We start from the raw sequence: 16,662 nt of genomic DNA, 5'->3' as shown, positions 1-16,662 counted from the left end.
ACTTGATATGCATATAGCTAGAACGCTATAAATACAATGTTCTCTATAAAATGTATCTATAAAAGTGGAGCCATCGATACAGTTTTGAAGCAAAGATCACACTATTAATGTTTATTTTATTTATTTCCTAATAAAGTGGAGCCCACAAAGTTTCAACAGTCAGAGAGCGGAGATCTTGACTTCATTCGTGGAGAATTACATAGTAAGTTTAATTTAAAATGATAACATTTTGTTTTAATTTCTTGTGTTTTATATATATAATTATGGTTAGTATTTAAATTTATCATTATTTTTTGACTAAGTTGTTTAAGATTATTTTAATTCCTTATTTATTGTATTATTATTTTTGTATTTTTGACATGTTTTGTTTATGCCATTAAAGGTTTTGAATTGAGTTGAATGGATAGCCTATCACTGTTAAAATGTGCCACAAACAGCTACTACGCCTTAAGCGGAGCCTTCGATACAACTTGTGAACAAAGATAGCAACGTTACTGTTAAAGTAGGGCACATATAGCTACAACGAATTTAGCGGAGCCCTCGACACAATTCATGAAGAAAAATAGCCACGACACTGTTAAAGTGGGGCACATATAGCTACAACGCATTTAGCGGAGCCCTCGACACAATTTGTGGAGAAAAATAGCCACGACACTGTTAAAGTGGGGCACATATAGCTACAACGCATTTAGCGGAGCCCTCGACACAATTCATGAAGAAAAATAGCCACGACACTGTTAAAGTGGGGCACATATAGCTACAACGCATTTAGCGGAGCCCTCGACACAATTTGTGGAGAAAAATAGCCACGACACTGTTAAAGTGGGGCACATATAGCTACAACGCATTTAGCGGAGCACTCGACACAATTTGTGGAGAAAAAATAGCCACGCCACTATTAAAGTGGGGCACATATGGCTACAACGCATTTAGCGGAGCCCTCGACACAATTCGTGGAGAAAAAATAGTCACGCTACTAATAAAGAAGGGCATTTTACTGTAGGTTCAGATATAATTTTGCATGCCATTTTTGGCTAAACATGTATTGCTACTCAAAAATAGTAATGTACCAACTAATGTATACCATGTTTATCGCAATAAAGTAATTCATTCAATTCATTCACAAATGGCTACAACGCATTTAGCAACGCATTTTACTGTAGGTTCAGATATAATTTTGCATGCCATTTTTGGCACCGCGACACTATTTGTGGAGAAAAATAGCCACGCCACTATTAAAATTTGGTACATATAGTTACAACGCATTTAGCGGAGCTCTCTCGACAACATTGTAATCTCAATTTTCATCACTCATCAGGGTTTTATTTCTTTTCTACCCGATACTCAACCAATCATCCTTGACGCTATTATACTGGAGTACTATTTCAAGACATGCTTACAATATTTATTATTGACACAAGTAAATCTTTATTTACAATAAGCTCTTATAATTATAATCTCTAATGTCTTAACAATGTCAAACAATATCTAATGTTCTAATGTCTTTATTTTTATTTCTTTATGATTTAATTGCTGGACATAGACACATGTCATCCAAATAGTAGGTAATTACTTACAAAAAGAGACTTGCTCACATAGGGTACTTGTCTTCACACAAAACTGATAGAAAAAATTTGGATGTGATCATGATGCCGAGCTAGAAACCCGTAATGTTCGCATAAATCCTTTCGTCGGCATCGAAGTACGGCCCGTACTATATACAACAGCAAGCAACAGGCAACACTGTCAACACATTTGTGATCCCTATTACCACGGCATAAAGTCTAACGATAGTCAGTTAAAGGTGTTGCTGTTTGTGCCATGGATTCGGTATTAGTTAAGGCGCCTTAGGTAAGATCGTGCAAGCGCGTCCTGTTTTAATGCATCAGTTACTGGCAATGTGCAGTCGGTCATTATATTTATTAATACATTATTGAATGAATCAACAGAAAAAATATAGTTTAATTATTGGTTCCAGTAATTGTAAATATTGCTACAACTATTGCTCGTTTGACTTATAAATATTGTTGAATGTTGTTACAATTTAGATAACGATGCGTTTTTCTTTTAAACTTTTTATAAAAGGCGCTTTATCACCAACCAGAAAAAATATGTTTATAGATCAGACATGTTGTTAACGTATAATATACAGTTCTATACGCCTACGATATATACGAGTAAAATCATATTCGTAAATATTGAAGTCAGAGATCACATCGATTGTCAGTAGGTAGTTTAATAGTTACATATTACTGTAAGTAATCTGTGATTTACGTATTACTTAAACACATATACTAGTACTTTCCTACTGCAACTTAAGTATTCATACCGAAAGCCTTTTGTTTGAAAAAGAAGGTAGTCGTAGAAAATCCTATCGTATGACCAAATATGACCGCAAATAAGTTTAGTATTTCGTTAACTTCTTAGTTCTAATTATCAATAGGCAAGTGAGGCAAGCTACTTAAATGATAGTACAATTGTGTGTTAATGTGTAAAATCACATTAGCTCGTAGCTACGATCGAATGAAAAACGAAACTATTATACACTCGCCGATAACTAGACTAAACTCGCCGGTACTATACGGCGGTCGGCAGTTGTTCAAATATGGTTTGAATTCTATAATCACCATTTAGCGCACTATAGGTACATAAGTAGGTATTAAATCACTTACCGAACTTCATAAATTCACAACATTTACACTTTTAGAGGAACACTTATTTTGACGAAATTACGTGTGACTCGGACGACACAAAAACATGTAATGATGGGTTTACGCCGCAGGGCGCTGGGCTATGTTGAAGGTAGTAGGTATGCATGGCGAGAACTTGTTTTTTAAATTTTATATCTCTGAAATGTGTGACTTTGGACGGTACGATTCCGTGTGCTGCATAGTAAATAATATTTGTTGTCTCGGATTTGGATAGGAAGTATAATTAGCATTGCGCCGCTATGAACAAAGGAGATTATTGTTAGGCTGTTAAGTAATTTTAACATTGCGAAGATAAAGTTACCATGAGTGAAGACGTATCATATATACATTTTTATGTTTGTTTCGATATAATCTATATATTTGTAATGTGTTTTATATATTGACACTGTGCGTGGGTGTTTTTTGAATGATGCATGTGTTTTTGTCTGGTTTTTGACCTTATAGCAAAATAAAATGGGGAATTGAAGAACTTCTGGAGTTCGAGCCTCTAGAGTAACACCCCCTTATCTGGCAGCAATAATGAAGAAGAGCATATAAATCAATCTGACATTTCAATTGCGAGATCAGACAAGATATTATGGTATCATAATTATGTTCTTAAAGGACTAAATTTAGTTCAGATGATGAAGTCAAGCACCTTGTCTTCTTTTTTTCTCAGGTGAAAAAACGATTTTAACCCTGTAATTTGAGAACTACCCTAATAAATCTCATTGCCAGTGTTTAAATGATCAACTTTTCTATCACTACGAACACTTTCTGCCGACAAAGACCAAGAACACTCAAGGCGATTTTACTGACATTCTTTTTCAATGACATCAATGAATACGAGGCGGACATCAATGTTTCCAGAAAAACAAAAGAAAGAAATGAGGCTTTTAAAGTTAATTTTGTATTTGCACGTGCTGGCGTATCTGAAATTTTCAATGTTTCACTGAATGGTTGCTGTATCGGAAACAAGCCGCTGCTACGGAAAATACCATGCCCCTAAAGAAATTTAGATTACAACTAGCAGTCATAATCATCCTTGACCTATCGTGGTTTATGGCATCAACTAATCTCAATGATTGGTATAAGCATTAACTTTTAGAAAACCAGACTAGACTTTATTGGGTTTAATTCGGTTTCCTTAAAATGTTTTTTGTTCAGCGTAAAGCGACCAGCTAATATCAAATGATTATGTCTCCGCGACTTCCAGATTCAAATAAATTCGCACGTTCTTACCGCTAGGCTTTACCGATATTACAACTAGCAATTAAGCTGATAAAAACACAGGGCTAAGCCTAACCAATTGCATTTGTCAGAAACGCAAACGGTAGTTCCTAGACTTTCAAGAAAGACAGATTCAGGAAACCGGACTAATCCCAACTAGCCCTAGTTTACCGTCTGGAGTGGAAGCACAGGCATTCGCTTTCATGAAACTAGTGTCTACGCCAAAACCTGTGATTGGTTGCCAAAAACGGACTCCAGGCTTTCAAGAGCCGTGGCAAAATGCTGGAATAATGCAAAAAAGACACGAGTTTTATGATTTATAGTTCAGTAGGTACGATGGTACATGACGTGACTCTTGCTGGTGTATATCTTTTACGGCACATGTAGGTATTGCAAAGTTGGGAAAACAAAAATTTAGGGCTCAAATAGCAAATTAAGATTATGCCTCGTATCAAACCAAGGTAAGTTGCCAGCTCTTTTAATGGCACAAACTCCACAAGTGTCATTTACACGTCAAACTTCAATGAAATTATGACGGTTACTTAACCCTTGAACATGTGGAGCTATCAAAACTACTGCCAACTTAGCTTAGTCTGACTCTGGAAGTGAATATAAATTGTATTTCGACGTTTTAAGTTACTCCATAAATACTTTTAACATAAAAACTCATTTTTTTTTAAATTAGTTATCTCTCTAATCCGTTCGCAATGTCAAGAATACTGAACATTGGTTATCAAAAGTTATTTGCTGAAAGTTGGGCAATGTCAAGTATTCTTAGCATATGTTTTCTAAAACATAACACACAAAATATTTTTTTTATTATTTTTCTGTGGTTCATATTACCCCTAAGAACTCATTTATGTGCTTGAAACCAGAAAAAAATAGAAAAAAAATTTTGAGCGTTAAAGGGTTAAAGGACAAAACACGTGTTTCCGAGCTAGTGAGGGGAAAAAGACCTTTATTAACATTGCTATCGAAATTGACCCGTAAAATTGATATCATTACTTAGTTCATTAAATTTTACTATCCAAGTAAGAATGTAAATCATTTTTAATGGAACGTGCAGACACCAAAGAGTTAAATTAATTCCAGAGTCCTAAACCAATAAAGGTAAGCTTATCTTTAGGCAAACCCTATTAATCTTTTGTTATGGTAATTAAGTTCATTTAATGTAGGCACTCCCTAGTAATAAGTTAAACGATGTTAGTCAAACACTGTTCCAAATAGCCATTGGCAAAAATTATTAGTTTTTGAAGTAAGTTCTCCCTAATCTACCTAGTAGGTACCTACAGTGTGACCAAAAAAGTAGAAATTAAAAAGTGGCAACACCGTAGTGTCATCTCGTTTTCTCACACATATTGATTTGCAAGGGATCACACACTACAATGTCGCCACTTTTTAACCGCCGCCTCAAATCTCTCAAGGAAGGTGGTTTTCAATTCGTCTGTATGTATTTTTTTTTAATGTTTGTTCCTCGATATCTCCGTCGTTACTAGACACTAGACCGATTTTTTTTTTATACTACGTCGATGGCAAACAAGCATACGGCCCGCCTGATGTAAAGCGGTCACCGTAACCTATGGACGCCTGCAAATCAAACAGTTTCACATGCGCGTTGCCACCCCATTAGAAACTTGTACATTCCCTTTTGCATGTGTTAAGTACACAGCAAAAAGGAGTGTACAAGTTCTAAGGAGGGTTCGGGTTGCCGACGACTCAAAGGACAATAGACGGAACAAGTTAGTTCCGTAAGTCCTCCCGTCATCAGCACACCACACCCTCATTGAGCTCTGGCAGCCTTACTCACCGACAGGAACACAACACTATGAGTAGGGTCTAGCGCTATTTGGCTGCTCAGCGGTCTTCTGTAAGGCGGAGGTACTACCCCAGTTGGGCTCTGCTCTAGATTCGAGCGAGACGATATCCGCTGTGCTGTGCCCTACCACACAAAGCGGAATATCATTCGCTATGCCCTACCTCCTACTTTTTGAATGTATATGCATACAGATTGGTCCCATTTTTCTCAGAACCCAGTTCTGATGATGGGATCCTGGAGAAATCGAGGGAACTCCTCAAATCTGGAAGGCATACATATGGTGATTTTTGTGTTTTTTAAAGAACAGCATGCATTTACGTACGGAACAGTGACATTTGGTGAAGTGGAACTGCTGATGATGGTCAGAACGGAAGTCCTCAAATCTGAACGGCACACTTATAGTGACTTTGGTATTTTTATAGGAACAGCATGCACTTACGTCCAGAACTGTGACATTTGGTTCAGTGGAACTGCTGATGAACATCAGAACGGAACTTCTCAAATTTAAGCGGCACGCTTATAATGACTGGTATTTTTATAAGAACAGCTTGCGTTTACTTTCAGAACAGTGACATTTGGTGCAGTGGAACTTCTGATGATGATCAGAATGGAACTCCTCAAATCTGAACGGCACACTTATAGTGATATTTGTATTTTTATAATAACAGCATGCATTTAAGTTCAGAATAGTGACATTTATTTGTAAGGAGATTTGTTCTCTTTGTTATGCTTACATATTGTTTTCAAGTCAAAATCTGTCAAGCTCGATTTCTTATACAGAGTGGGGCCTGTAACAAAGGCGAAGAATTGAACTGTAGGCTATTCTCCTTATACTGATCAACATTTGTTGAGTGATTTTTAAAAATTATGAAGTCTTTAAATTTTTAATTTTTCATACAAAATAAATATTAGCTTCAATGTACGCCATTATTGTTGTCATTGACGTTGTCTGTCACACTTTAGACTTAACAGAATTCGCAATACATTACCTCTTAGAAAAAACTTTCAAGGGTGATAAAAATCAAAATACAAGTTATTTTTAAAAGTCGCCGAACAAATATTGATCAGTATAAGGAGAATAGCCTAGAGTTCAATTCTTCGCCTTTGTTACAGGCCCCACTCTATATATAATCGGATATCGGATTCATGAGGAATTGAGGAAACTCCTCAAACCTTAACGGTATACGTATATTCATTAAATTTGTGTTTCCATCAAATAGGTAATCAAAGATTTATATTAAAAGCAGTTTTAAAAATTACCTACGCATTACATATTTAATCCAACATTCGCAAGTACACCAGAACCCCAAAAGCGGCGGTTTTTTTTTTCTTAAAAATTATAATTTATACTCTTTTAGGTCAGACTGTAACCCTTCTAGTTAGCATTCAAAACGAATATCGAACACGGCAAGTAACATCAAGTTGATCAGGCAACGGCTTCACAGAAATCCGTGTCGAACTCAAAAGGAGATGGCTCTACAAAGCAATCTTTCCACAATATTTATCGGTAAACTGAGTATCCAAATACGATTTAAAGTAAAACGCAGTAAAATAAAACTTTTCAACGTTATTTACTTTTTCCTTATTTACTTGCCATAATTGCATTTTTGAGCAATTTTACTGGTTGCATTTGCGGCATTTTTAAAAAATGTTTTAGGTCGACTCAACGATTATGAACATACCATGTCCCTACGTTCCAATTGCATTTCAGTGACACGGAAATTCGATTAGGCGTACCTAATTAACACAGGTATTATGAACGATGCATTTGCAATGGAAATGGTTCAGAGATAGTGTCGTCTACTAGCTTTTTAACCCACGTCGCAAAAACGACGGGGTGTTATAAATTTAAAGTGTCTGTCTGTATGCGTGTGCGTGTCTCTGTGGCATCGTAACTCCCGAACGGATGAACGATTTAGATTTAGTTTTTTTTTATTGAAAGCTGAATTAGTCGGGAGTGTTCTTAGCCATGTTTCATGAAAATCGGCCCACTATGACGGGGGTTTTTACAAAATTTAAATTTTGTGGTTATAGATAGGAAGGTCGTAACGTCTGGCACGTCGTGTCACGTTACGACGTCATGTCGTAAGTGTCGTAAGGTCTAAAGCGCGTAGTATGTTAAATTGTTCAATGTAAATGTCTTCTTGGTGTGTGTAGTAAATGGGCGGCACAGGACAAAGGATGTCAATTCCAGATCTAGCACAGTTAAACTGGGAAACAGCAGCAGCAAATCGTACTCAAATAACACTAGACCTTTATATCCATAGTTTTAAGTTCCTCATCAAGCACAATGAGGGTGGAGTTTCTTAGGGTGGATAAGACGCACGTAGCACCTCTGAAGATAAAGTTGTCATAGGCATCTTCGTAACTTTAGGTACTGTTTACCACCGAGTGGGTGATGTGCTTGTTTTCCATCGAAGTAGTATGAAATAACGCCAGACCTACGGAGGTTAGGACGGTTTAGCAAGGCTTCAAAATTAAAAAATTCTAAGCAATTTTGACACTGTCTGAATTGTATAAGTGCTCAACATTTTAAATACTGGCAAAGAAAATCCTGAATGTGATTGTATGAGTATTTGCGTCTCACGCCATATCGCCAAACCTACTTGGCTCCGTCCCAATATTCGACCATTGGACTCTCAGAGTGCTAGTTGTGACGATTTCACCCCTCATTTTGTTTTTGTAGTCATAAATTTCCATAGGAATTCAGGTAACTTCTCTTTTATAGACCAACCATAAATCTAAAATGCGGGCCCGTTTCCGGTATTATTACTAAATACAATAATAAAGTACTTAGTACTATTTTATGGGGAAAATAAAGGTTTACTGTATGTTTTAAACATTTATTATTTCCTTTGCACATTTTACTTTAAAATTTAAAGTATACATAAACATAAAATAACATTTAAATAAATTATTTGGCACAAAGTGTCCCTAGCTTCTAGAGAAAGCCCCTCATGTAATTTAATTAATCAAACAAAAAAAAATTGAAATGTACGCGTACTAGTATGAGTGAAACTATTTTATAAATTTGATTTCAGTTCTTTGCAGTTCAGAAAATATGTGTGAGATATTTGAGAAATGTCAGTCATATAAATATTTTTGTGTTTTTATTTCATAATAAAAATCTAACATTACTAAGGATATGTCGTATTAACTTGTTGACCTCTATTTACGTACCAACCTTTAATTTTATAAAAATAGGCAACTCTATCCAGCAATTAATTAATCTTTTTAGTGCAGACCACACTTTTGCAATACTAACTTAAATTATAAGGGTTCGAAATATTCTAATGTAAATATTTAAATGCTTGGGGCTTTGAAGCTAAGCTAAGGACACTCTGTATATACCCTCTCTTTTTGTTTGATACGACCTCGATACGAGGGTTTACACGATCTCGCTGTGCGATTGACTAGGCATTGGGTTTTTATGGCATAGTAAAATCAAAGTGAGGTAAGAATACCTAAATACGAAAAAAGTACCTACATAATGCTTTAGTTGATTTTATAGCCATTTCAGGGCAATATTAGACATGCGTGTAAAACTTTCACATTTAAAATGATAGGGACTCCATAGCTCAGTATAATCTTAATGTGCAATGAAAACTCTGCCTATTCTAATGACATGACTTGTACCTACTCGCCTCTCAGTGGGTTTCACACTAACACTGTGAGCCATCATCAAGGTCGTATCATACTTAAATAAAATCTGAATCAGCCTCTTTGAGTTCTATTGTAATGTCTTGTCTTATGCAATAATATGTTAGCTCTAAACACTGACTTCTCGCAGGGCATAGGTATTAAATATTATTGGCGCAAGATTATGTCTTCGCGACATGGACCGCTCTTGTCATAATTACAATTAGAAAAAGACGTGTGAACTATGCTTCTTTCCCGCTGAAATATTGGTTTGGTTACTATATTGATAAGAAATTACTGTTTGGATAGGCCTTCTGATATTAATAAAAATACATTGAGTAATAAAATATTAACAAGACATGCATGATATGTAAATCATATCAACTTATCAAAATAATATGTTATTCAAAGTAAAATAATTTCACGAACAAAACCAAATTTCATTTTAATAATATTCTAATAATTGGAATGAAATACGGTAATGATAAACCATATTGTGGTAACTGATTGAATTGATTCATCGATGTAAATTTTTGGAAGTAAGTTTTTTATACATTGGTCTGACACGTATTTTTTGTCACAGAAATATGAATCCGAAGATATTTTTTACAAATTTATAATATATTTATTACAATTTCTAAATATTATATATATATACTACACAGAGTACTCATTAGAAATTGAGACGCTTAAGGCACAGCGAAATTACACTTAACTATTATGTACAATTATATCGACACTCTTGGTAACATTTAGACATTTTTTTTGCAAAATGTGATATGTACAAAAATATTTTATTTCGTTTACTAACTAGTGTTATATTTATTTATTTGCAGTATTAAACAAGACTTGCGTAAATTATAATTTAAATTACATAGAAGCGAAATAATAAATTTAAGTATTGTAAATTGTTTGACGCTAACAATGTATCTTGTGATTAACAGTGTAGACAAGTAACATTTTGAGCATTAAATGTATTTGGTATATATTCTTGCTATATAAAGATGGATGATGATTTGGTTATTACACTCGTAAAACCTGCATTATTCTTACAAATAATCAAATGCAGCATTGTTGGAATTGTATCATGATTAAGCATCATAATTAATATTAATATTCGTTGAACAAATAATATTAATTTTACCCATAACAAAATGTAGTTTTGCTTGTATAAAAATTCCATACTAATAATCGTTAAAAAGAACAATCATTGCTTAAGCATTGTTGCTAAATAAACCAACAATATAAGTAACTAAAATACATCTAGAGCAGAATAAATAAAATATTATTACAAACTAGCACACACCTAAACTGTCTAACTCATCACACACAAAACGAATCGCATTGGCACAAATTACTTAAATTAGTGTAAGTAGCCAGATATAATATCGGTTCCTTATCTAGAACCGATACTCCTCAAATCAGGCATGCGTATTTTCTCTCCTTTGTCTGTCCAGCTGTTTACGATGGTTCTGCCGTTTTCTTGCAATTATTGCTATTAATAATACTATAATGGCTACTGCGACAGCTATCCCGATCCACCAGTAGACGTTATATGACGCTTCCTTTACATTTGTATCTTTTTGTTCCTCGTCCCCAGACCCCACGGGGTTTTTTATTTCTAACACACCGACGGTAGACGTTTCAGCGCCAAACTTCATATTGTTTCCCTCCCCTGTATCAATTTCATTATCTTGAATGCTTTCATGCGTTTCAGTTTTTTCGGGTAATTTATATTCTGTGGGTATTTCGTTTTCTATTATTTCAGGCTCAGACGGTTCTACATAATCATCTGATTCATTTATTCCTTGCTGAGGGTCTAGTTGGTTATCTAAATATTCGTCCAGAAGCCTGTAGTAGTCAGTGAGGCCTGTATATTCTAGGGCATTCTCCCGTTTTGCTAATAATTCGCTAATCATTTCAGGCCATTTGACTCCCAAGCCTTGAGACATTGCAGTCCTAGAACCAAAATAGTATAATATGTTAAAAGAGGCCATATAAATAAATCTACAAAAAAATATTAGGTAATGAAATTACAACGTTTTACTTACACTAAACGATCGTTGTTCTCAGAAATATGTTTAATAAGGTCCTCCTCATCCGAAACAAGTTCTTCGGCAAATGATTGATATATTTGATATTTTAGAATAAGTCCCATAAATTTTCTGCAACAAAAATATCATTATGAATATTTACCTACTGAAAATATTTTGGTATTTGTATAATTGTGAAGTAATGCTGCTTAATGTGTCAAAGTTTTTGTGTTCTCAATGTGAGATATAAATAATATACAAAAAGAAGATAAAGAAAGAGGTGACAGCTGTCATCTAAAATATTAACATAGTTTTAGTGAAAACTCACCCAATAAAAGGCTTGTTGTGAAGCACGAAAGAATTACCAAGGATGTCTACGTCAGAAGTTTCCAGCCAAGAGAATTCTTTTCTATAGTCAGACCAGCTCGTTTCTTTTGTTGCAGAAGTGGTTGTTTCTTTAAGATATTTTAGCCTCCATTCATCGGCGGCTATATAGAAATTCAATCTGAAATAACAATCATAACATTTGTAATTGTTTCTTTTTTTTTACTTAACAGGATTATTAAATTTTCAATCGTATTTTGGGATAAAAATACTTCTTTGGATAGAATCGAATAATTGATACTTCATTACTTACTTCGGCAGATCTCGCAAAGCAGTTATTAATTGAAGAACCAGACGATGATAGTTCGGATTGAAGTTAAATCTCTCTATAGGGTATAATCCAGACCGGCTCAAAGCATGAGGATTTACCGACAGAAGCGACGCGAATTCAGGTATAGCTTCATAAATAGCTGCAAAAGAAAATTGCTGTATTAATCTATTGATCACGTGGAAACTTGGCTTTCATTTTATTGCAGTTTTGTTTTGTGAAAAATGATTTTATAAACTATGTAATCAAATTGTCGTACAAGTTCTATGAAGAACACATATTTAACATTTACATTGTTTCATGTTGATTCTATATTTAATTCATCTACTATATACTATTATAATGATAATAAATGTTTTAATGCCCTGCTGAGACATAAATAATAACAAATAAATAAATTATATTGGGGGCACCTTACACAGATCAACAAGATTATGTGTTATAAGTTTGACGTGTCTGTCTGTCTGTCTGTGTGTGTGTGTGTCTGTCTGTGGCATCGTAGCTCCCGAACGGATGAACTGGTTTAGATTTAGTTTTTTTTGTTTGTTAGCAAAAAATCGGTTCACTGTGTCGCGGTCGGGGGTTTATTCAAAATTTTAATTTTGTGGTTATTAACACAATAGGGCAATAACGTTTATTTTATTAGTTACCTGAATAGCGGTTAGCATTCCTGAGCGTATACGTATTGTTGCTATGTAAAGCGACAGTGTCCTTATACTTTATTTGCATGACAGCCTCATGGGCATCCATGTAATGTCCGATAGTCACGTCGCTGCATGAGATTACCCGCAGCTTATTAGGCTTACACCAATCCACCAACTCGGGCGGACAGCTGCTATTAAATATCGATTTGTCCCAAGTGTACGGCTCGATGTGTGGCATATTTATCTCTGTCAGTAATTTTGTCGCCTCTTGAAATGCTTTGACGCCACCTAAATTCTGAAAACCAAGATACAGTCAAAATTATTTCATAACTCACGAAAAAGAATTGTGACTATTTTGTGCAGTTGTGCAAAACATTTGTGTCGAGAGTCAATACAACGAACTAATTGAGTATTAATGAGACAACTTTTATTTTGTAGCGTGCAGTCAACCAATTGGAACCCTAGGCCACTCAACAACCATGTCAAAATGACAAGCAATAAGAGATTTCTTACAATCTGATGTATAACGTCACTATGACATAGTTCTACAGTGGCCTAGGGTTCCAATTGGTTGACTGTACCTATAGTGTCGCCCCTATTTTCACCAAATGTAAATACATATATCCTTAAGTTTTGGTAATTCATTTAACATTGAGTCACATTTTAAAGATCCAATACAATTTAAACCGAGAACTCCAAAGGTATTCGATACATTTTGCCTGGAAAATGATTCAAAATGTTCTATAGCTACAAACCTTTAAGTGAAGATTAGCGTACAACTTGTGATATATATCTGCATGCTTAGGTAGCAGGTTTTCCACAACATTTGACCAATCGTCTCCCGATAGTGACCCTAAAAGAGAAAGTTGATGTTATTGCCCTCATTATAATAATTTGAGCATTCGGTATTAACCTAAGTGCTGGTATCCGGAATAAATTTTCCCTTTTGGCAAGTTGCCTGTTTGTGAGATACACAATTTGGAGCTCAGTGTCGTATCCGAGTTGCGTTATCTATTAAATTTATTTTAGGTGATTTACTTTTATTCGGAAAGATGTAATTAAGATATAGAGTAAGTACCTATATGGAATTAAATAGTTCTAAATACCTTCTAATTCGAAAACCGTAAAATCATAGAAATTATTTCTAATGTAATTTTTAAGAGTGCATAGGCTTCTCATCGAAGTAAATTTACTAGAAAAATTAAATTCCTAATGTCCCTATAACAATGGCTACAAAAAACACTTTTTAAAAAACCGGCCAAGAGCGTGTCGAGCCACGCTCAGTGTAGGGTTCCGTAGTTTTCCGTATTTTTCTCAAAAACTACTGAACTTATCAAGTTCAAAACAATTTTCCTAGAAAATCTTTATAAAGTTCTACTTTTGAGATTTTTTTTATATTTTTTAAATATATGGTTCGAAAGTTAGAGGGGGGGGACACACTTTTTTTTCCTTTAGGAGCGATTAATTCCGAAAATATTATTATTATCAAAAAACGATTGTAGTAAACCCGTATTCATTTTTAAATACCTATCCAACAATAAATAACACGTTAGGATTGCAATGAAAAAAAAAAAACACTCCCCACATTACGTGTAGGGGGGGTACCCTAAAAGAACATTTTTTTCCGCTTTTTATTTTTGCACTTTGTCGGCGTGATTGATATACATATTAGTACCAAATTTCAGCTTTCTAGTGCTAACGGTCACTGAGATTATCCGCGGACGGACGGACGGACGGACGGACAGACAAACATGGCGAAACTATAAGGGTTCCTAGTTGACTACGGAACCCTAAAAATGTAGGTACCTAATATAGTATATTTTCAACTTTTTTCCTTTCAAATATCACATACTTCTTCCCATGTGTAGTGTACGAATATTTTCAGTACATAAGACCCCTCTGTTTCAATATTGGCACATAAAGTTCCACTTCTCGCACCAGTGCGATTAAGAAGCACCATATGACTGAAAAATTGTTTCAGTCACCGCTGTTATTATACTCACTTAACAAATAAACTGGCAGTGGTTTCCCGACAGCCTCAGTGCCTTTGAGCCTGAGCGCGACATATTTGTGCAACTTCTCGTAGAGTGGCCTGATGCGCTCCCACAATTCGCGGGCCTTCAGTATCGCACTTTCGTATTCGGCGAGTGAGTCCCAGTACTCTTCCACGGTGTTAAATTCTGTCAAGACACAATTTTTAATATCAATAACAAAGCATGTTAAGTGTATATTCACATTATCCGATCCGATATCGGATGCAGAACCAATATCATAAGTAAATAAAGGCGCCATCTTGACATCCTTCCTACATCCGATATCGGATCGGATAATTAGAAAACGCTCTAACATTCCCCTTTTAAAAGTGCAAACAGGGATCGGACTTTAAATTTTAAATCTGAAGGTCAACGTAACATATATTTTTAACCCCCGACGCAAAAACGACGGGTGTCATAAGTTTGACGTGTCTGTCTGTTTGTCTGTCTGTCTGTCTGTCTGTCTGTCTGTCTGTGGCATCGTAGCTCCGGAACGGGTAAACCGATTTAGATTTAGATTTTTTCGTTTGAAAGCTGAGTTAGTCGGGAGTGTTCTTAGCCATGTTTCATGAAAATCGGTCTACATGTCGGGGGTTTTCCCAAAATTATAATTTTGTGGTTAGGTTATGAAGTAATTAGATGGAAATGCCAAAATATTTTTTGCAATATAACACTTTAAGTTCTCGCGCTTTGTACACATATTTAAAGTCACACACAGGTCGAACGCGATTAATTAACATTATTTTTACCTTTTTTCCCAACGTTTCGGCCAGGTTGCACGTGTACTGGCCGAAACGTTAATGTTAATTAATCGTGTTCGACCTGTGTGTGACTTATATTTTTTTACAATGAATGAACATTAATGGGTAAATCATTTTCATTATTTTTATTTTAAAATTGCGATGCAGGTCTGGATTTACAGTTTAAAACTGATATTAATAGCAACAATGTTGGTGAATCAGTTTCAGGGCATTAATTAAGGCAGTCATAACACCTTTCCATAAAATAGGTAAATATGTTCCAAATGTGCTGGAAAACTGTGAAACTATAGGTTGCGCGTGTTTCTGACATAAGAACTAACGGAGCCACCGAATTACACTGCATTAAACAAAGTTATTACAATATTATATTCTAATAAAAATAATCCATTTAACTATGTAGCAATTAAGCAGAGCATTGTGAGGAAAAACGTTAACAAATAAAAATAAAAATATAGTGCTTTCATAACATAAGCTTAATAGAATCCAGTAATAACATGTATCTCTAATAATAACTCAACCAATAGTTATTTGTTATACAAGGGGGCAAAGTTGTATTTTAACGCCGAGTGTGGATATGAAAAACGAGCAAGTGAAAGGATTCTATAGTTGAACCACGAGCGAAGCGAGTGGTTCGAGAATAGAATCCTGAACTTGCGAGTTTTTTAACACACGAGAAGTAAAATACATTTGCACCCGAGTGTAACACAAAACTTTTCCCCTCACTATAGCGAGGAAACTACAACGCAAAAAATGCGTTTATCACTGCTTCCAGTAGTTCCATAGCTGGTAAATCATCTTTATTTCTAGACTCACCTACTTTTATCATTTTTAAAGCAGTTAATTTGACTCTATTCAAGGTCAAATTACTTTATCCACTAGTGGATGGCAAAATGCGTTTTCACCCGCTGGTATTAAAGGACAAAACACGTGTTTCCGAGCTAGTGAAGGGTAAAATATTTATCATTTTTATAAGGCTTCCCAAGCGGACCTCAAGCTCCCATGAGCCGTGACTATAAGCCGGGATAAAACAAGGCTTCGCTTGGGTTTCAAACACTTGAAAGTTTTTAATGAACACAAAGATTTACCTTCTTATTCATAAACGTTCACTAAAGTTATCAAGCCGATAAAAATCGTTTGTCCCTTTCCGACGTATTTGTGTGATAG

General features: G+C 35.1%; 1 protein-coding gene across 2 annotated transcripts in view; it reads right to left on the bottom strand.

The window, feature by feature from the left end:
* Window positions 1-8,565: 8,565 nt before the first annotated feature.
* Window positions 8,566-16,662, bottom strand: part of LOC125235425 (angiotensin-converting enzyme-like) — a 180,968-nt gene continuing 172,871 nt past the window's right edge. For both annotated transcript variants that reach the window (XM_048141987.1, XM_048141992.1), the window contains 7 exons: window positions 14,708-14,884; window positions 13,460-13,557; window positions 12,711-12,999; window positions 12,046-12,202; window positions 11,737-11,913; window positions 11,427-11,540; window positions 8,566-11,334 (listed from right to left, as the gene is read on the bottom strand). In XM_048141987.1, coding sequence (XP_047997944.1) covers window positions 10,797-11,334; window positions 11,427-11,540; window positions 11,737-11,913; window positions 12,046-12,202; window positions 12,711-12,999; window positions 13,460-13,557; window positions 14,708-14,884 — 1,550 coding nt within the window. In that variant the 3' untranslated portion in view covers window positions 8,566-10,796. The remainder of the gene's footprint in view (window positions 11,335-11,426; window positions 11,541-11,736; window positions 11,914-12,045; window positions 12,203-12,710; window positions 13,000-13,459; window positions 13,558-14,707; window positions 14,885-16,662) is intronic.

Source organism: Leguminivora glycinivorella, chromosome 2 (assembly GCF_023078275.1).
Source record: "Leguminivora glycinivorella isolate SPB_JAAS2020 chromosome 2, LegGlyc_1.1, whole genome shotgun sequence".
In the NCBI taxonomy this organism is placed as follows: domain Eukaryota; kingdom Metazoa; phylum Arthropoda; class Insecta; order Lepidoptera; family Tortricidae; genus Leguminivora; species Leguminivora glycinivorella.
The sequence above is the reverse complement of the archived record's forward strand: the minus strand, read 5'-3'. Positions and strand labels throughout refer to the sequence as shown.